The 21,364-nt window shown below is 40.5% G+C and overlaps 1 protein-coding gene across 6 annotated transcripts in view; it reads right to left on the bottom strand.

The window, feature by feature from the left end:
* The window catches only part of nmdyn-D7 (nucleoside diphosphate kinase homolog 7), a 63,792-nt gene extending 51,862 nt beyond the window's left edge, over nucleotides 1-11,930 (bottom strand). For 2 of the 6 annotated variants that reach the window (XR_010852462.1, XM_067101274.1), the window contains exon 1: nucleotides 11,717-11,900. Coding sequence is in view for 3 of the 6 variants with exons in the window: in XM_067101274.1 (XP_066957375.1) it covers nucleotides 11,717-11,719 (3 nt within the window). In the remaining 3 variants the exon portion in view is untranslated. Of the gene's footprint in view, nucleotides 1-7,248; nucleotides 7,338-11,358; nucleotides 11,492-11,716 lie in introns of those variants that run through there. The other 4 variants (XR_010852460.1, XM_067101272.1, XM_067101273.1 and 1 more) reach the window with 4 other exon arrangements.
* Between the last annotated feature and the right edge of the window lie 9,434 nt (nucleotides 11,931-21,364).

The following is a 21,364-nucleotide window of genomic DNA, read 5'->3' as shown; positions in this document are numbered from 1 at the left end:
AGAACAAAGGACTTTAGGGAGCATACAGCATTAGGACCCTAAAGCCAATATGTTTGCTTATGCCTGCACTTCACTGATCCTCTTAGCTGTCGCCAGAGCGTTGGGAAGACAGCTTTCTCACACGTTTTTGAGGGGAAGCCAAGACAGAGGTTCAAAATCACTGACATAAGAAACTGGGACAACATCAGATTCAGAAGGTGTCCTGAGTTGAGGAACCTTGACAGTCTCAAAGGATCTTAATAGATCGTGAAGATCCTTGTTGTCGCCAAGTTCAGGCCTCTGTGTCTAAAAACTGCCCGATAACATACTTCTATAGCCTAATCGTTGAGACTGCCAGTTTATTCTTCTGCCTCAGATAAAAAGGAAGTCAGCTATTTGTGGTACAGAGGTCGTGGTGAGGAAACTCCTTTGCTCCTGCACCATCTTCGAAAAACAGACCACTTGTACTGGTAGACCACATTTGAAGAAGGTCTCCTGGCATTAGCGATGGCCTTTGCCACAGATCTCGAAAAACCTCTTGCTCTGGCCAACTTTGAGATAGTCTGAATGCAGTCAGACTCAGAGCGGGAGGTTTTGGTGGAACCTCTTGAAATGCGGCTGTTTGAGAAGGTCCACCCTCAATGGAAGGCGTTCTTGGAAAATCCACTAGGAAGGACAGGTCTCTGTGAAACCAATCCGCTGCTGGCCAGAAGGGGCTATTAGAGTCATCCTTGCTCCCTTCTGACGTTGCAAACTTCTTATCCACTTCTCCCAGGATCTTGAAGGGAGGAAAGCGTAAAGGTCGAGGTCCTTTCCAGTCCCAGAGGAGGCGTCTACACTATTGCTCCTGGGTCTAGGACAGGAGAGCAATAAAGGAAAGTCTTGCCGTCCTGGGCGTCGCAAAGAGGTCCACTAGGGGGCGTCCCAAAATTCTCCACAACTCAAACATACCTCCTTGTGAAGAGTCCACTCGGTCGGTAGCAGCTGATTTTGCCGACTGAGAAGGTCTGCTTTCGAATATTCTCCTCCACGCAATGAACCTCGTGAGAATAGTGACCCCGTGAGCATGAGTCCCAGAGCAGGATCTCCCTCGCAAGGATAAACAGGGAAGGGGATCAGTACCCCTGTTTTTGAGTAAGCTAGAGCTGTGGTATTGTCCTAATTGACCTGGACAATTCTGCCTGCCACACTTGGTTCTAAGAATTGAAGAGCCAGAAAGATAGCACCCAATTCCTTGAGGTTTATGTGCCCAGGACACCTGTTCCCCTCTCCAGGTGCCTGACACTTCTTCCCCTCCTAGTGTTGCTCCCCATCCTTCCTGGGCGCGTCAGGAGAAAACAACACTGGAAATTCGGGGGCTCTGAAGGCGAAGAGAAAACCTTCTGCAAGCTTCAAGGGTCGAACCACCACTTCAGATGATCCTTGACAGAAGGAGATATCGTCAAATCTCTTCAGATTCTCCTTGTCCTCCAGTTCTCCGCCAAGAAAAACTGGAGAGGTCTGAATGGAGCCTTCCCAGGGAAAACAAGCTTCTCCAGCGAGGAAATGGTCCCAGCAAACTCATCCATTCCCTCACCGAGCATGTTTCTTTCCTAGAAAGGACGAAACTTTTTCTAAGCAATGCCGTTGCCGTTCTCGGGATGGAAAAGCTCGAAAGCCACTGAATCATCTGAATCCCCAGATAGGCGATGGACTGCGTCGGATCAGATGGGACTTTCTTGGTTCACAAGAAGTCCCAAGGACTTCGTCAAATTCAGTGTGAGTCAGGTCCTCCAGACACTTCTCCCAGAAGAGGCTCGGATGAGCCAGTCGCTCAGGTAGAATGACACCGTCTGAACACCCGCCAGGTGAAGCCACCTGCAACATTTCATGATCACCGTGAAGATCATGGGAGCTGTGCTTAAACTGAAAGAGAGCTCTGAACTGGAAGACTCGTCCCCAGCACAAATCTCAGGTACTTCCTTGATTGAGGATGAATGGGAACATGGAAACGCGTCTTGTAAGTCCAGAGAGACCATCCAGTCCCCTGGTCTTAAGCCCCAGAACCGACTGGAACGTTTCCATCTTGAATCTGTCCTTTGAAATAAAAGCGATTCAAGACGCTGCATCTAGGGGACCGGTCTCCACTCTCCCGACTGTTTAGGACTAAGAAAAGCCTGCTGTAGAACCCCTTCAGAATCCAATCAGAACTTGTTCCACAGCTCTTTTTTTCTAACAACTGCTCAAGGAGGTCCAAAAAATCTGTTGCTTCTCTTGGTAGGAGGCGACAGATCCCTGGGCGATGCAAAGGGGTGGAAACATGAGAAGAGGATCAACCTTTCTCTAAGAACTTAGAGACCAGGAGTCCGTCCCCTCGTGTTCTCAGGCTTCCATAAAATAAAAAGCCTGGCTCCCACAGGTGTCTGGAGGTGCTAGTCACTTTTTGCCCCTAGGTTTAGAGGGGCTGCTCCTCTGGTAAAACCTCTTCCTGCGAGGAGACGATCTAGAGGAAGAAGTTCCTCCACGAAAGGGCTTCTTCTTTCTGGATGACAACACTGAACCCGTGAAGAAGAAGAAGAAGTTACTGGAGGACGTCCTAGGCAGAATGAGCCAACAGGTCTTTATGGCGCCTTCTCCTTAAGACTAGCGGAAATGTCCCGAATCAAGGACTGGGGAAACAGATGGTTGGACAAGGGGTGAACAATAATTCTGCCTTGCGAAGGGGAGACAGACTTGGAACAGATGAAGTCACAAAACAAGGCCCTCTTCTTTAAGAGGCCCGTACAAAGTGAGACGCCAGTTCTTCTGGTGCATCCCTAACTGACCTTGTCCATACAGTTCAAAGACACTAGAGCTCCCCCAAAGCAATAGAGTCGGGCTTCTAAGCTTAAGATCCAAGGCTCCCCAACACCAGTCCAAGAAATTAAACACCTCCATGGTGCGGAAGAGACCTTGGAGATGATGGTCTGTCTCTGACAAGGTCCAAGAAAACCTTAGCAGTAGGCAGGGCGAGACCTTCTGGAGGCGTCGACAAGACTGGTAAAATCCCCCTTGAGAAGAGGAAGGAACTCTAGGGCTGAGATCTTCCCGTCTCATACCACATACCAGCCTTGCCTGAAAGCTTAGATGGAGGCACAGCGAAAGAGGAGTCTTGCCATGGGACTTCCGTTCCTCCATCCACATGTTGACTTTCTTGAAAGCCCTCTTGGTAGCCAAGATGAAGTCATCTTCAAAAAACCAGAGCTCTCTAGCTTTGGAGAAGCTAACTGAGAAGGAGGAGAAAGAGGAGCCCGGGTTAAACTTGTCCCGAACAAGTCCTTAAGAAGCTGGTCAAAACCTGGTAGTCCGAAGAAGAGGAAGCAGAAGGTTGCTCAACTTCCAGCAGGATCCGACCGCAGAAACCTCTCCCTCATCAATGGGCGAAACTAGCAGTCACCCAAAACCTTTAGGGGAACGAAGGCCTTGAGGTCCAATCCGAAGAAGGGATCTCCCCTTTTCTCAGAAGAAACTGAATGCTCCTGGGCGTCCTGAAGAGCAACGAGAAGGACGTCCAGCGGCGTCTTGAAGAGCGTCCTGAATCGGTGTCAGGCGTCACGCCAAAACCGGAAGAGCGTCCTGCCGCGTCCCTGAACAGGCGTCTGAAGAGCAACTGGCGGCGTCACTGGGTAGCTGCGCGAAGCGTCCTGTTGACGACGAAGCGATGGCGATGGGCAAGAGAGCTAACAGGGCGACAAGGCGATTTAAACAGGAGAAAGAAGCAGAGACGGCGAACGAAAAGCAGGAGAGGGGACTTCCTTGATCTCTTGACAGGCAAAGTCAAGTCCTTGCGACGGAACAGAGGTTCAGAGTCTTTCTCGGGGCAATAAGAGAAGACAACTGTCGCTGCATCTCCAACAAAATCTTCTTAGATGGCGAAGAATCCTGTCTGGGAGAGAGACAATCCCTGTGGGAAGACGAGGGCGAGGGGGACCTTCTTCTTCCTCACAGGAGCAAGAAAGGTTCTCTCCATAGAGAGCGGCTGGGGCTCAAACATCCTCATCAGACTGAAATCTGGACTTCTTCTGTGGCGGTGGAAAGGCATCAAAATAGCTAAAAGGCGGTGGAAGACCGCGTGGCGTCCTCTTCTCTGAAGCTCTCTTGAGAGGGCGAGTCCATCCGAGAATTCCACCCTTACGGGGGAGGGCGCCTCGGAGGGACGGGTGCAGTCCTGAGAATACGTGCGGCACGATTCTGGCAGCCTGGGAAGCGACAACAGGAACTGCCGAAGGGACGCAGATCGGTGGGAGAAGCCCCGTAACCTTCTCGGCTTTCGGCATGCCTTCTCTGAGTCCTGGGAGTCTGACAGCGGTCCAGGCTAAACATTATGGGGCGATCTGGCGCCCCCTCCACAACACTGGGGAGCACTACACTTCACAGCACTTTGGAGAAGTCACTTTGTTCTCAGCGCCTGGATAGAACTCATGATGATCTGCGCCAGGGCTTTCAACCCCACTCCAGACACAATATCTATCAGGGCCGAAGAGGCAAAACCACAGGGACAGGTGCAACATCAACTACGTTGGGAATATCAGGAGAGGAAATAACCTGACTCTTTTTACACTCCTGGAGGAAGACCTCCTAACCCTGTCACGCTCCAACTTGCGAACATAGAATCATCACGACTTCCAGTCTGCATCCGGGAAGAAGGTTCACACTCCCTTACATCGATCATCTATAAGACAAACATGCCCCTTGCACACTCAAACAAACAGAGTGAGGGCTCTACCCAGCTTCTTCGGTAGCCCTCACCTACAATCACTCATACAACATACACGGAAACTAGCAGAACTAGAACCAACATAGTTAAAGGTGAGGGTCAGCAAAATCACAATCCAGAAAAAGCGTAGCAATCCATGGAACCAAAATCAAAACCAAAAAGTCAAGAGAATACTTACCGTAGAATAAGCAAGTTAACGAAATCAGAGAGCGGAGGTACTGTAACAGATGTTAACAGTGTGCAGCGACAGAAGAAAATCTGAATGAAAGCCTAGAATGGTTCCCGATTCCGCCTCCCAAGCGGCGGGAATGGTATCTTTTCACCTGGCCACTACGTGTGCCTTGTGGGATTTTGAAATTCTGTCTGATTTCGGAGAAATGCACAGCTATATATATATCTGGCAGGTAAATTGTCATGAACAAAAGACAAGACAATCAACTGAGCTGCATCCTGGAAGCAAAGTTATTGTACTGTTTGTCTAAAACCACAACCATACTTCAAATATTATACAATGATAGCAAAATTTTAATTTTCATATTAACATAACATAAAGGAAAGCACGTAACGGGCATAACACAAAGTGGGATATGTAAATGCATGTTCAGTACACAACAGTACAGGGTACTTATATCAAGCAAAGTAAAAACAAGAACCGAAACTACCACAATTGTTGAACAGAATTCACACATATTAACATACAGTGAAACAGTGAAGAACTTCCAAAGAATCATGGAGAATGGGCAGAGATGAAGTTCTGGACCATAAAAGGAGAGAATTCATCTCATATTTAATCCAGCAATACAAAATATCATACAAATATGTACTAAAAGATTATTAGCTGGCAACTAGAATACCTTAAACAGATGAAGGCCAGTGATCACATGACTTTTTAGATGCATGTGAGCTAGAGATTTCCATCTACCATGGCAGCTCACCCTCCACTGCTAGTACTGTATTCCCTAAGCTGTTATGTAAATAATGGGTCTGTTTCTTTTAGATAAAACATATTAAGCACAAGTAAAATAAGAGAATCTGTATTTATGCAGGAATGCATCGTACACAAAATAATATCACACAGTAACTTCACAAATGTAAAACCAAAACTTCAAAGCACAAGAGAAATGAAGAAAGATACAATGACAACAATATAAAAAAGGGGAGTTTCAAGCCAAAACACCACAAAACTAAGCAAACACAAGCCACGAAAACAAGTCATGCACTTAAGGTATGAGGGGCAACATCAGAATGAATGGTATTTTAAACAGGATACTATTGTTATATTTAAGCATTCATTGATAACTGACACTAAAAGGAAATACTGTACTCTGGTCTGCATAAGGTATGGGAAAATTTATATGTACCATAGTAAGGGAGTCTGCAACATAATTTCAAGTACTGTACATGACAATTATAATTTCAAGCAAATGAAATCAAAAGCACATACTGTACTGTATAACAGAAACCACTTTTCTTTAGCTTTCAGAACATGTTTTGATGAGTTTCACATCATCAGAAGCAGTTAGATCTACTAAAATAAAATTCACGATAAGGTACATTCAAAATCCGTAACAACATTCTCTGATGCTGCAAATAATTTCAGTACAAGATGGTCTTCACATGTTCTAGACTAATTATGCAAAGGAATGTTGACAATTTAGATTACGTAAAGAAAGGGTATCAACCGTAATTTTTCACATTTAGTGAAGAGAGACTCCTCAGTTACACAGTTCAGTTTACTGTACTACAAGAGTAATTGTCTAATCACTGAACTGAAGGCTATCACTAATATGATATTTCGTCAAGTGCTCCCTCATAAATATCTTGAGAAATAACAAACCTATTACGGCAGTAAAATACTATATAAAAATGTGAAATAAACTGTTAAAACATTTACACTTCAACTTAACAACTTATAAGAAAAAAAAGAGCATGGCTCTTCTTAAAAATTCTCATATTTCAACATACTGTACAGTACTTTAAGTGCTACATACTGTATATGGTTTAAGCTGGTGCCAAATGGAGTGAGGAATTAAACTTGAGCTAAGTCATACTTTATATTCTTAACAATGACTTATTCGTGCAAGGGAAAGAAGAGGTGTGGCATCTGCCTTTTCAAGAACAAGTTAAATACAGCATAAAACACCAGCTCTCTATTTGCTTTTCTCTTAACACAACTAACGACATGCACTCTGAAAACCAATGAATGGGCTTTACTACAGTATATGCATTTGAAAATGCCACACCAAATTACCTTACACAAAACAACACCAATTAAGGTTCTACCTAACAGTAAATTACAGATACTCTCAAGACACTGTAAAATGGTAAGGGATACTCAAGGAACTACATTTATTAAAGTGCAAAGCACTATGGAAAAAATCAACCCTACCATTGGAGCGTGCCTGAGATACCAAATAAATTCATGGGATGTGGGAAGAGCAATCCTTAAAACTAGCACACCATTTAGATATCCATAATGCCATATACCGTATATACATATAAAGAGGTTATAAAACTCATGAATAACTCCTGACCTTATTTTTCATGTAGGTATTTATTATGATGGCAGCAAATGCAACCACTAGAGCAATACTGAATATTTTGGTACCCATTGCAGAAGAAACTGAAAGGGTACAAAAAAATCTTATAAAATCCTTTCTGTCACATAAAATTTTTATTTCAACACAATGCAGTCACACTAACCAAGTTCAGTATCAAATGTTCAAATTTTAAGACTGAAACAAAATCACAACAAAATACAATAAAATGCATTTAGAATAAGGAAAAAAATATAAAGCAGAATTTCTAACAAAGGCTTAATAAGCAACAAACTCACAAGTGTAAAAAAATGTAAAAAATCAAACAGATGCAAAATAATTATGTTACAGTACAAATCAAACATTGTTACAAACATGACATTTTGTTCAAAATTACAAATCTCTGACAAGAGATCTTCCAACACACAGACTGGAGTAAGCTAATTACATTACTGAATTGCTCTTTCTAATCTAATATCCCCCAGCATGAATATTACCACTCAACATTACCCACCAAGAGTCACAACCTCATCATCCATTCAGACTTGACTCAAGTACAGAAAGTATTCTTTTTCTGCAATTGCTTTTTTATGTTCACCTTTACATCCACTAGCACTGCCCGTACATTCAACAGATTACTGTATAGTGCAAGCCATTAATATCTTCTTCATAACATATAAACTCTCCTTATGCAGCAGTTCTACTTTTTTAACCCAAGACTAGCATATTTAAAGGAGTAATAAAGGTTTTTCTGCATAAATCAATAAATAGAGACAGGTGGTATACTGTACATAACTGAAAGAGAAATTCCATCTTGTACTTTATAGTTCATCTTCCTCTTTAGAGTACTGACGTAGATACCTTACTCAAACATTTTGCACGAAACAAATTCTTCCAACCCCTTCGAAAATTTCATATTACACCATTTTGTTACATGTCTTACTCATGAGCTTAAATACAGTATAAACCTGCATCAAAATTATCCTATCTGATACACTTTACATAACTTCTGAACTCTGTAGTAAACTATTTTGAATAATATAGTATACCCAGGTTATACAATTCATTTGTAAGGCATTTCTTGCCTAAATGCATTCCTCCCACTCAGACCAATTTTCAACTCATATAAATTTGAAAATGTAAACAAAAGTAGTGACAAATTTATTCTGAAGATTTGGAAATACAGTACAGTACTGTATCATGAATGATCTGAAGCATTTTGGGATGGGGAAAAAAGTAGACTATTTGATTTCTATCAACTCTGCTCCAGGGGCTTTAATGACTGAAAATTTATGAAAGCCTAGGCCTCCCCCTGAGAGGGCATTATTAGGAGAATAAAGCTCACATGAACAAGGTAAATATTTTGATGTATAACCTGCAATACAGAAAGGTTGTGTTGCATTATGCAACAACCATGAAGGACTAGTATTTGACATTCATAAAAAAAACAGTAAAAATTCTATATAATGAAACTAACCAAAAATTAGCAAAATCTACTTGCTGAAACATATTGTCACCTTTGTTTGTGCAATAGCTTATATTCTCCAACATTCTAAATATATTTTAAAGTGATCAGCTTAAGTCATTACTATGTACAACAAGCTATTTATAAAAGCTGAAAAAACTAAATACCTGGAAATTTATAGTTAATCCTAGCTATGGTTTTAAGATAGCTAAAATCTTACATCCTTGGGTCTATTTAACTTCATTTCTGACAAAAAATTCCCACAACTGGAAAATCTGGTATGGTGAAGCAAACAGCATTCAATTTTAACATTAACTCATTCTATCCTACTATCCAGTTGCATGTTGCCATTTACGACAGAGAGCTTCTTCAGTTCTTTATTAAATCTCATTTCAAATTCACCATTCAAAACAAGGATTCATTACTTAAAGAATGTAAAAAAAAAAAAAAAAAAAAAACTAGCTGTGTCATAATCACCTGAGTAAGACATAGGCTATGAATAGGCTAGTAAGATTCTGACATATCTCAACTGTACTGGAGTATTATTAAGTGGGTGAGACTATCAGCATAATTCCTCTGAGCATATAATCTGTTGGTAGTATTTTACACGTGGAATCAATTTCAGAACTTGCAGATGTTCTATGGGAACAGCAACATTGTTGCTGAACACAGCAAAGTAGGGATTACCTGACATAACAAATTGACACATCTTGCCAGCAGCAAATAAAACAAAATTTACAGTAGTCTTGTCTACTTGTCTACATTAAGTTATGGTACAGCTTAAGAACATGAGACTACAGGCTCATCTGGCACCTTTCTGCATCTTGCCACCAAAGTTTACACAAACAGCTAACAACGTAATGTTAGCAAAACTGAAATCAGGCATCTTCGTCATTTTGCCGCCAAAGGCTGGCACCTTCAGTCATGCAAGAAGAATGAAACACAGTTCAATATGTCCAATACATACCTCTAACTGACAGTAAAACATATTAAATCACAAAAATGGAAGCATTACCAATGGAAATAGTTACATACTATTTTCTAGGAACATTTTCCTTTAATAAGTGGGGCAGAATTGTCACAGGCCTTGGCCCATGACACATTTACTATCATATGACAGCCAATTATATGGAAAACTGGTAATTATCCCTTAAGCATAATGATGGAAATGATAAAGTGACTGTATTGGTATTAAATGTACAGTGTTACTCAGCTAAATGCAAATCATATACGACTGCCCATGAAGCACACAAAATTATCATGAAAAATAAAATTTTTGATGACTTCACTGGTGGCAAAGCACTGCAAGATGCCAACAATAATAAATCATGTGACATTATCTTAAAAGAGGAACCTAGGCTACTTAAGTTATATTAATAACATTGGAATCTGCAATATGCTGCCTCCTATGTTAGATATGCATGCCAAAATTTAAGGAGAACCTTTAGTCACATATGTGGAGCACCTAAAATGCTAAGCTTTGACTGGGATATAGCCTAAGTAGAAATATAATGGTTCGTCTCTTCAATAAGCTACACATTTTCAAAATTTGTGAATTTAGGCTAAGCTGCAGGATAATTTAGGTAGGCATTAGGTAATTCTCAGGAAAAGCTCCACATGGAGATATCGTTTATTAATGAAATTTTTTGACCGAACAATATAGAAAGGGTGTAGCCTATGTAATGCAGTACAGGTGAGATGGTAGATCTAAGTAGTAGCTCTGCAGCGGCGATTTCCTTCTAACTTGACTTTTTCTATAGTTTTTTGGTTGCTAATTATGGATTTAACTTCAGTTTTTGTCGCATAAATGTAATTAACCCCTGAAGTCCATCCAACAAGGGGTTACCATACGCGATCTTCACAAGTCAAAGCACGGGTAGGTCTGTTTGGAACAATTCATATCGCGTCGAGCAAGTGCAATAACTTGTTAACGTATGGGTACCGGCACCCCCCCAACACTCGGGCCAGTACTAAACATGGCGAAGGGACATTCCATTTGGCTGACAACAAACAAATGCACCACCAGCATCAGAAGCCATAATAGTGCAGAAAAAAACAGTTTCCAAGGTAAAAACAGGTGCGGAGCTAATACTTAGAATTACCGGTGAGATAATTAGATACACCAAGATAATTAGAAATTTACCATCTTTTATTTATGATTTACTTTTATCCCCGAGGGGCTCATATTAAACATGGTGGAAGCTCAGCGGTACGCCGTATTTCCAGCCTCCCCTCAGGGATGAGTAAAAATAATAAACGGACAGTAAATTTCTCATTAACTCAGTATATTTCTCAAATTATCTCACATGTACTGCATTATGCACACCCTTTTCTATACTTTCAAGTTAAAAAATTCATTAATAAACAATATCTTCGTGCGGAGCTCTTCCTCAGAATTACCATATATTAACCTACAACAGCAAGAATACATCTCTCGGCAGTGATCCTATAGCAGGCCAATGTGATTAGCCTATCTATTGTATTCTCAGTTTTCAGCCTATACATCTAAATTAGGCTAGTAGGCCTAGGCCTATTACAGCATGGAGAACCCTAGGCCTAACTTTGGAAAATCGCAATGGTTCATGGAAAAAGATATACCCTGGCATCTTAATCTGGTTTATCTCACTGTGATCTAAGCTTACCAGGCGGAAAACCACTTAGCGATGCCTATACGAAAACCAGACAGGGTGTTTCTGGGGTAGCGTAAGTGATCACACGAAGGTACATAGGCCTATGGCTTGGAAAGGATATACCATGGGTAGGATCCTCCCTCGAAACAGAACCAAAGCTAGGCCTCAGTCAAACGGTGAAATTCCACGTCAATTCTGGACACAACCTAATCTACATATCCAACTTTTGCAACAGTCACTATAACCACAGGCCTATACTAGAACTGTTTTAATCCTCGACATAGGCCTAAGCCTAGGTCATCAGTCAATGACCGGCATGTTAGGTCTACGTTTGTCGTATATGATAATCAGGTCTATTATTTGATCTTACCATAATATTCCTTCTCGGTGACTTGAAAACTACCGGTATCTGCTAAAAATTATGAGATAACCAGATTAAACACTCTACGGATTATGAACAGCGAGATCTAATAATCGTTATCTCATGTTGCACATCAAAACAAAACAACCGCCAGGCGTCAGTGTTTTGTTTTGTTTTGAACTGGACATCGTCTGCATTTCTGCAACCTTAAACCTGAATATCTGAGCGAAATTACAGACGGCCATTCGTGTAGTGAGTTTTAAAGTGACATTTTTCTTGATCTACAGGAAATTACAGCTGGCCTGAAATACTCGCTATTCAGAATTATGATTGTAATGCTGTGTTGCTCTCACTTTACATTTTATAGCTTGTTACTGCATCATATCTGAATACGCACAGACACCATATATATATACACGTATATGTTTAAATAAATGAAGATTCCTTCTCCTCTTTCAGATACAATTAACCCGGAGATCAAAGCGTAAATAAAAAGAAATTGTCACAAACATTAAAAGTAATTGGAACAAACATTCCGGCGCTGTCAATTGCAGTTTCAACCCTGATATTTGTCAACGGGTTGCTACTGATATGTTAGTTCGTATTTTAGAATAATAAGTTTTATATATATATAATATATATATATATATATATGTGAATGTCTTTTACTGTAATACAACAGTGTAATATGAAAATAAAAAGGCCCATAAAACACTGTTTGAACGTTGCAACCATATATTTCGAGCACTTCCAGTGAACAGGGCCTCAGAAGGAAGTGCTCGAAGTATGTGGTTTCAACGTTCAAACAGTGTTTAATAAGGTCTTTATTTTCATATATATATATATATATATATATATATATATATATATATATATATATATATATATATATGTGTGTGTGTGTGTGTGTGTGTGTGTGTGTGTGTGTGTGTGTGTGTATACATATGTGTGTAGATATGTGTGTGTGTGTGTATATACATATGTGTGTAGATATGTGTGTGTGTGTGTTACAGAGAGAGTGTTATAAAAATACGTAGTCTTCATGGTTATGAATCAGGATGGTGGTAGGATGAGCAAAGGGGCGGGTCACGGAACAGGTGATGCAAGGAAAGTATCAGGATACTGCAAAAGGCTGGGAAGAAGTTGGCGCGTCTACTGAATCAAGGGTTGGAACGTATAAAAGGTTGTTGAGCCAAGTCTCCATTATAGAAGTGATTTGTGGATGCTGAATGTAAGTAAAAGAAAAAAGATTGGAGCTATAGAATAAAATAAAATATAGAATTTAGGCCAACGACCTAGTGCTGGGACCTATGAGGTCATTCAGCGCTGAAACGGAAAATGACAGGAAAAAAGGTTTGAAAGGTGTAACAAGAGGAACACCTCGCAGTTGCACTATGAATTAATTGTTGGGAGAGGATGGAAAGTAAAATGGAAGAAAGAGAATATGAACGGCGGTGCAATAAAAGGAATGAAAGGGGTTGCAGCTAGGGGCCGAAGGGATGCTGAAAAGAACCTTAAGTAATGCCAACAGTGCACCGTGTGAGGTGCACTGACGGCACTATCCACCTACGGTAGATTGGGACCATAGGAATGAGTTGTTTGTTTAGTGTATGCGGCATGGGAAGAACTGAAAGGCTGAGAAATGTACAGGAACGCAAAAGTCGTAGAAAGGTTGGCGCAGTTGACAGGATGGACAGCGTTGAGAGATAGGTCGGTCAAGTGGGAAGAATGGGTGATGACAGAGCTTTGTTGAAAAGAATGTACAGTTTGGAGGAGAGGAAAACCTAGACAGGAGTGGATAGATTTTGTGGAAAAGGTAGCCTATTGGAGAGGAGTACGTGTGGGAGGATTCTATGACCTGCTGATAGGCCTTCATTGTCAACTTCTGAAGCTGCTCATGTTGTGAAGGTTTCCTGCACAGGGAATTCATCCATGATTCAGCAGTTGAAGAGAGAAAAAGGGAAGGGTTTTTTCTTGAAAGACGTTAATGCAATGCCTTTAAAGGATGGAAAGGAAAACAGAAACTCTTTACTGTTATTTTTTTTTTCCTAGGTTCCTTTGCCAAAGGCGCTCTGCGACACACGCAAACTCAACTCGTCACACACATAATAATGATGCAGAGACATTCGGAGATTTTCTATACGGTGTACTCCATATTAATTGTCAAGTCCACACCGTAACAGCACTCAGAAAAAAGTCTTACATTTTTTCTTGAACGACTTGATAGTTTCAGTCCTGACATCAAATGGGAGCTCACTGTAGTCTTGGAGCTGCAAATTTAAAGGCTCTAGAAGAGCATACGTTTGGATCATATCTTGGCTCAAATAACTTGAGACCATCTGTAGCTGTTCTTGTGTTGATTCTATCCGTTGGTTGTACTGTATGCATCAAATCATTCAAATATTTTGGACATCCAGTCTTCGTAGCTTGGAGAGTCATTACACATATTTTAAACATTATTCTAGCTTCGATAAGGGGCCGGTGCAACTCATGCAATACACGCGTAATCCCGACGCCGCTCTGTTCAATTTTTTTTATTCTTCCTAAGCTTACATCTTAGAAGGCTACAACTCTTGCCCCGACCTATTTTCTCTTTGAATGCGCAAGAAGGCATGAGTACGGGACGTCATGTCATTTATTAGCAGTATCACAATAATATAACCACGTTTCAGCAGCCGCTATATCAACAGACTTTTCATTTATCAGCTCTCTAATTGCAGTGTTTTATTACCGACAGACTTAATATTTACAAATCCACATCGTAAGATTTCAACATTTGTGTCCACGATCGGCGTTGCTACTACTTTCATCATTTCCGCATCCAGAGCTTTACAGTTTCTCGAGCTCACCCGATGGACGGTGTCTTCTCTTTTCTGTCTCGAACAATTATACACTTTACTTCACTCGAGATGCATTCTTTTGCTACGTGATTACCAATACTACCATATTTACCACCTCTATTTTTGCAGTCCTCTGGATGCCCACACATCTGACAATAGAAGTAGGTCAGCTCATGATACCTGTCACATTTGTTATGTGTTCCCCATCGAAAGGTTTCATCACCATTCTCGTGTATAGCCCTGCGAATCTCAGGTTCACATATTAGAATGAAGTGGGCAGTCCCACCTGCAACAGGTTTACTAAATAGCAACTTTATCTTTGCCCTTACGTCAGGGATAGGCTTTAGAAGTCGTTTCTGTCAATTAACGCTCCAGCTACGCCATGTGCCTCATCATAAGCGCCACAAGTCATTATTTTTAGTTTCGATTTCCCAATTATTTTACTTCAGCCCCCACACTGTTACGCACCCTGGTCGCTGCCTCATCTCTGAAATTGACAACAACATTACTCTTTGAGGGAGACTTCGTATTAATAAATGGAATATCCTGAAATCAGCAACCACCCGTTATCTTCTCAGCAATTTTGCCTGAACCTTCTGTTGATTTTATTATTAACAAATGCTTTTCCTTGACTATATCTGCATATGCTTTCCTCTCTACGCTAGGAGCTGCCATCTTCGTTTCACTTCTTACCATTCCATCTCCATGATATTCTCAATCTCTGAGTCAATGACCCGAGGAAAGTTCATCATGTCATCACGTGACTCCCTTCGTACATCCTCAAGTTGAGCAATTTGTTCATCCCACTCAGCAATTATAGTATCACGCTCGCCAGTCATTACGTCTCGCCTCATATGCAGTTGATTTTTCATTTTCACATCCACCAATTCATTCTTCATTCAATGATATCTATAAATACAAACAGGGCACAGCCACCTTAGGCTACCTGATGCTATCTTCACTGGGGCCATCTAAGGAAACACTTTCGATGATACCATGAATCATATTCACATCCTATCCAATTCTTTTCCTTTATCAGATTGGCAGCAGAAATATGAGTTCCCTTTTTAGAATCCATAAAAGTTATAGTATTTGTTCGCTTTGGGTCTATTTCATCATGAATTTTAGGTGTTACCACTTGAACTGAAAGAGAGAGAGAGAGAGAGAGAGAGAGAGAGAGAGAGAGAGAGAGAGAGAGAGAGAGAGAGAGAGAGAGAATTATGGTATATATTGAGTTTCTATTCTGAGATTAAGAAACAGTTTTGGATATAAAAAAAGTTTTTCACTGGATGCAAAGCTGGCCCTTTCTTGGTTGGGTCTTATACCGGCACGGCGGCCTATCAATGTGGCAGTATTGAAGTAAATAATAAGCCTGGAGTGCACCTCCAGACTTAGGACAACCGACTGGAACGAAGAGGCGTTAAAGCTTTAAGAAAGAAAAGTCCAGAAGCGCGGTTTAATCCAAATTATCAACTAGATGGACAATCACCCTTGAGTATTAACTTGAGATCTTATTAAAAACACTGTTTATAACGAAACTTCTCGATGATAGAAGCATAAAATAATTTAGATTATACCTTTCTACCCTGATACAAGACACATGCGTTTGGCCATCATTAGCAGCCATGGAACCTATGAGGACTGTATAAGCCAGCCCTGAGTAAGGTGCCGGTTGATCAAGAAGTCTGAGAATGTAGCGTTCTGGGACCGGAGTGTGTTTCAGAGAATCCTCAGTTTGAGATAAAAGTCAGCAATTTTAGCGAGAGCGGCTTCTCGTTATGTACAATGAAAGTTGAATAGGGAAAAGCCAGAGGAGATAATGACTGATGAAACTGACGATAATGACAAAATGAGCAACTGGTGATAAAAACAGCAGTAGTAGGCTCATTATTATAAACTGCGATATCGCCTGGGGTTTAAGCTGAGGAGAAGAAGAATATGTATGTCTTTTTATTGTAATCTCAGAATGTTCTTGGAAATTTAAAAGTTCCATACAAATACTGTTAACTAGACAAAACCATATATTTCGACTGACGGTACTTCAATCCAGATCACGGTGAATTAGACAACTGACATGGGGCAAGAGCATTTATGTGGAATAAGCAGGTTTGGAATAACCACGTTATGAGTGACAATGTGAACTGCGGTCGTCTTGGAATATTGTTGATGGTCAAGACAATTTTTCGCCAACGTCACGTTCTGTACGTCCGTGTACTGTGTATCTTGCCTGCATAAGCAATGTTCCACTTGCGTGATTGTGTGCTTTCTCCTTTTTTCGTCGATTTACTTCCTATGTAAGTAAATACATTTTGTTGTTGTTAGCTAACATGCAAACTGAAAAATCTCCCGGTGAAGGAGCGCTTAGTCAAATGCATATAGAAAAGGTAAAGATAACTTACTCTTGAGTGTTCATACACACACACACACAGTAAACAGAGGCAACGCCAGAACTTGCATTCGGAGCAGTCACTTCCTTCTAGCCGTGGGCTGAGGCACTGCACATATTTGGGAAAGTAAACACCGTCAGCCGTGTTTGAAGTCGTAGGGAGTTTCTGTAGGCTGTGTTTACATGACCGCGGATAATTGGAGCAGTTTCCAAATTTCCTGGTACGTGCTCGGATCTATAATCGTGTGTTTACGCTTATTTTCTTGTGTGGATTATTGTATCTGTGAATGAGTGTGTTTATATTCGTATATGTGTACATTTTCAGCACGTGCCGGCGTGTTTGCCTCGTCCTTGGGAAAGAAACGTATTTTTATTACCCAGCCCAAACCAGGAACGAAGTTTCAGTGGTGTTTCTCCCATATATGCAGTAAATAAACAGAAGCAGGATTCTTGACAACTCACTGTTGCAATACCCGTTAACGTCCGAGTCTTTTCTGTAAGTAGCAGCACAATGTTCCTGTCCGAGAAGGTCTTGACCGAAGCAAATGCTGTCAGCGCCTCTTCACGAATAACTTAAGTCGTTCCACCGCTGTCAGATTAATGAATGTGAAAAGTACTTAGGACTTACAGATGTATAACTGGATTCTTAAAGCCCAAGAATTCTGTACATGCTGACATCTTCATTAATTGGTAATTAAATGAAATCTACAATGATTTTACTGCCCGAGGTTATTAAATGACAATTTATTATCATTTCCGTAGTGTTGTGACTAATAAACAAAGATTTATCCGAGGAAAAATGTGCTCGAGGAAAAAAAGCCTCAAGAAATAAGCAAATGAGTTGATAACACCTACTTGGTATATTCCATGCGCATGCGCTTTTCGCAAAGGGAATTTGATTCAACAACGAAAGGGCGGGACTCGTAGCCTTGCCCTGGGCAACGAATTGCCTCGTTACTTGCTGTAATCACGCTCTTACAACGATCGTATAAACGCCTCTCGTCTTCGGAGAAAAATACGTTTCATTCCTTTTTTTTTTCCTCCCTCTTCTCTATTCAGGGCTTTGTTATGTAATGGAAAAGAAGTGCGTGATTGTCATCTTCTTATAAAAAAAAAAAAAACGTAATACGTTCGTCTTGTTCGCATTATGTTAACAGTCAAACTTTAGCGTAGAATTTCCTAACTTTATTATTCAACTTTATTGCAAATACGGCCAATTACTTTTTCGTTTCTGCTTTCTTCCTTTTCATATTCACTATAATCAAGCATTTAATCCTCCGGCCGCCAAACAGAACATAATTTATAGCATTAGGTGAATAATTCATATCCTAGTTTTTATAGCCTTTTAGCAATATGCGCCCACTTTATATGGAACGACTTCCTAGGTACAGTTTTATCCAAGTCCTATAACCTCCTTTCATTTAAGGATCGGAACTATCACTGTATTCTAGTCTTCGTTCATTACTCTCTTTATTCATTTTTCTTTTATGTCCAACGCTGATTTATGTGAAGTCCTGATGGCATTCTTTCGTATTTTAAAAACATATTTATTGCCACGCGAACTATATCTACTCTGCACTGACAAATTGTATCATATCTACGCACAAAACAGTATCAGTAACATCAGTAACGCTAACACGTCAATCCTTTTGGGCAGGGGCTCCTTTTCTGTAGGAGATGATTGGCAGGCAACCCGTGTATCTTTGAATGCAGATCATAGAAAGCTTTACTTTAACTACTAACGAGAAACAGTTCCATTACCTTAATATGCAGAGAGACAAGTTTGATAGTTCCCAGCCTTTCAGTATAAGTGACAAACCACCGCTATTTATAAATTCCAACGGGAAACCTACGATGTACAGAAATATGCTGTGGTTGAGAGAAAGTTCCACCATCTTTAAATACAGATTTAGACAGCTCCAGTCTGTAAATACAGATGTTAGGCAGCTAAGCTATCTTTAAATGTTGACGAGACAGCTACGTTATCTGTAAATATGCCTGCAAACAGGTACGCTATCTTAAAATATAAATGGTAGATACCTTTATTAGACATCTGCATAAATGAGAACAGCACCACCAGCTCTCAGTGCAGATGAAAGATAGCTCCATTGTCTCTTCGCGTAGATTGAAGATAATTTCACTTCGTTATCTTTAAAGATAGCCCAGAACTAGCACCGTTATCCTCGCATGTAAACAAGGAAACAATTATTAAACGCCTTCTTCTTCTTTTTCTTTTTCTTTGCGGGTCCCAAAAGGTCCTCTCCCACGGATGACATTTTCTCATTATCATGCGAAGGAATGCGCGGAATCCTGTCTCGAATTCACATCCCCATTCATTGACTAAATGCGGTCCCAATGATTCGCGCTTTTATACAGGAATCGTGCGCGCGTCGGGATGCTTTCCTTACTTACATGGCATGTCGTATTTTGATTAGGTGTTTGTTATCGACATTTTAATATACGTACATTCACACTAATATACATATATACATACACATGTAAGATGATGAAGGCAGAAGCCCAATATAAGGACATCAAGGAAAGGCTCAAGAACACTTGACAAAGTTTAGTGTAGCCGACGGCATTTCGCAATATCCATTGCATTATCAAGGGCACACATTTTACATTATACATGTATATATATATATATATATATATATATATATATATATATATATATATATATATATATATAATACTTATGTAAATGTATGTATAACACGTGTGTTTGTTTGTGTGTGTGTAAAACTACGCGTGCGTCTATGTGTACAGTTTACGAAAGGGACGGTACTTCATTTACTATGACCACTAATGGTGACAGATTGTTTTTGTCACCTAGTCAGTCAGACGCTTGATTGCTACTGATGCCGTTATTATGGTTTTTGCCCTCACCGTCGACAGAAACCCAGGGAGAGAGAGACAGACAGAGAGAGACAGAGAGGGAACATTATGCAAATCATCGTATCACTCGATCCCTGGCAGAAAAATAAACTTGCACCGTACCAGGACTCGGAACTCAAATTTCTGAACCAAAAGATATGTAAGCAGTAAATTAAAACGTTTGAATTGTACATTTCTTTATACACATAATAATAAAAAGCTGGAGGACAATATGTCAGTTTGACAATTGCTGCTTTTCAAAGACATTAACAGTCATAGTAAATGAAAAGTAGTGACTTTTGTAAAACTATTAATTGTTAGAAGAAAGTGATTGTACAACAAAAATTCACGAACAGTAAGCTTTTATCAGCAAAATTTTCTTACAACTTCAAGATCAAAATGGTAGTGGATTTTTGTATGCTATTGGAAATCCGTATCACTCCAAAGGGCAAAAGATTAACCGTAACTAATCGGAAATTAGCATTCTCTCTCTCATTCGTATTCCAAACACCTTCCATTGCACGGATCTCCTATAAACGGATTAGACTGAAACGTCGATACGCGCGACGCCTTTGTGGCGCCGTTCGATTAGGAAATGATCAAAAGGAAGGCCCACCTTGCAGAATGGCACGGAGGTCAAGTTGACCATTATCAACGACGTAGCCAGTCAAAAGGTCTCATCAGGCCCGTCGACAAGCACCCAGCTACTGATGATACTTGTCAACGCAGGTATTACTGGAAAATTAAATTATACGAATTGGGGGGAAAAAAGGAAGGGGGTCGATAGGTTGGGGGGACCTGGGGCCAAATCCCGTCCTGTAAAAACTGACAGCGTGAGTCGGGTAAGAGTGGTCCGGCAATGTAGCACCTGGTGGGGACTGTAGAGGCGGACTAAGCGGCGCCAGGAGATTCGTGGCCTTTTCAGTCTTTGCTCATGCCGACGAAGGCTGAAAAACAAATTTTTACTGTGATTGGTCGAGAGTGCACAGCCGCCCAATAAGAAAGTAGTAGTACTTTATTTACGGGCTCTGCGGTGAATGGTTTTTAGGCCCTTTGTCTAACGCGACCCCTGAGACCTGGGCAAAGGTGCGTTTCTAAATTCTCCGACGTTCATGCAAAAAATTTCGTTCTCCTCGGGTTTCTGAAAGTGATTGATATGTCTAAAACTAAGACCAAAAGCCTTCATGCAGGGTATAAGCATAGAACTAAATCATTCTGGCTGTAATGCTGCAAAAAGTGTTTAGACCTTTCATAATTTTCATATAATGAATCTCATTTAAAGCAAAAAAGTCTTGAACGAAATTATTTAGCGTAAAATTGTGATGAATGCCCTGCTGTTTAGTGCCTCATGCACACAATACATGGCAACAGTTGGTATCTGCCTCCTTCTCAATGCCAAGTCCCTCCGTCAACCCTAATTCCACGTGTTTTTTAAAGGTTAATCAAAAATAATTTGGTAAATTCATCCATTGGGCATCCAGTAACATATCCTCAGCAAGTACACATTTCTAATACCAACTGCTAGCTGAGCCATCTTAACGTAAAATCACT

This window comes from Macrobrachium rosenbergii, chromosome 56, assembly GCF_040412425.1.
Source record: "Macrobrachium rosenbergii isolate ZJJX-2024 chromosome 56, ASM4041242v1, whole genome shotgun sequence".
Classification (NCBI taxonomy): domain Eukaryota; kingdom Metazoa; phylum Arthropoda; class Malacostraca; order Decapoda; family Palaemonidae; genus Macrobrachium; species Macrobrachium rosenbergii.
This window is presented reverse-complemented; position numbering and strand designations above follow the sequence as displayed.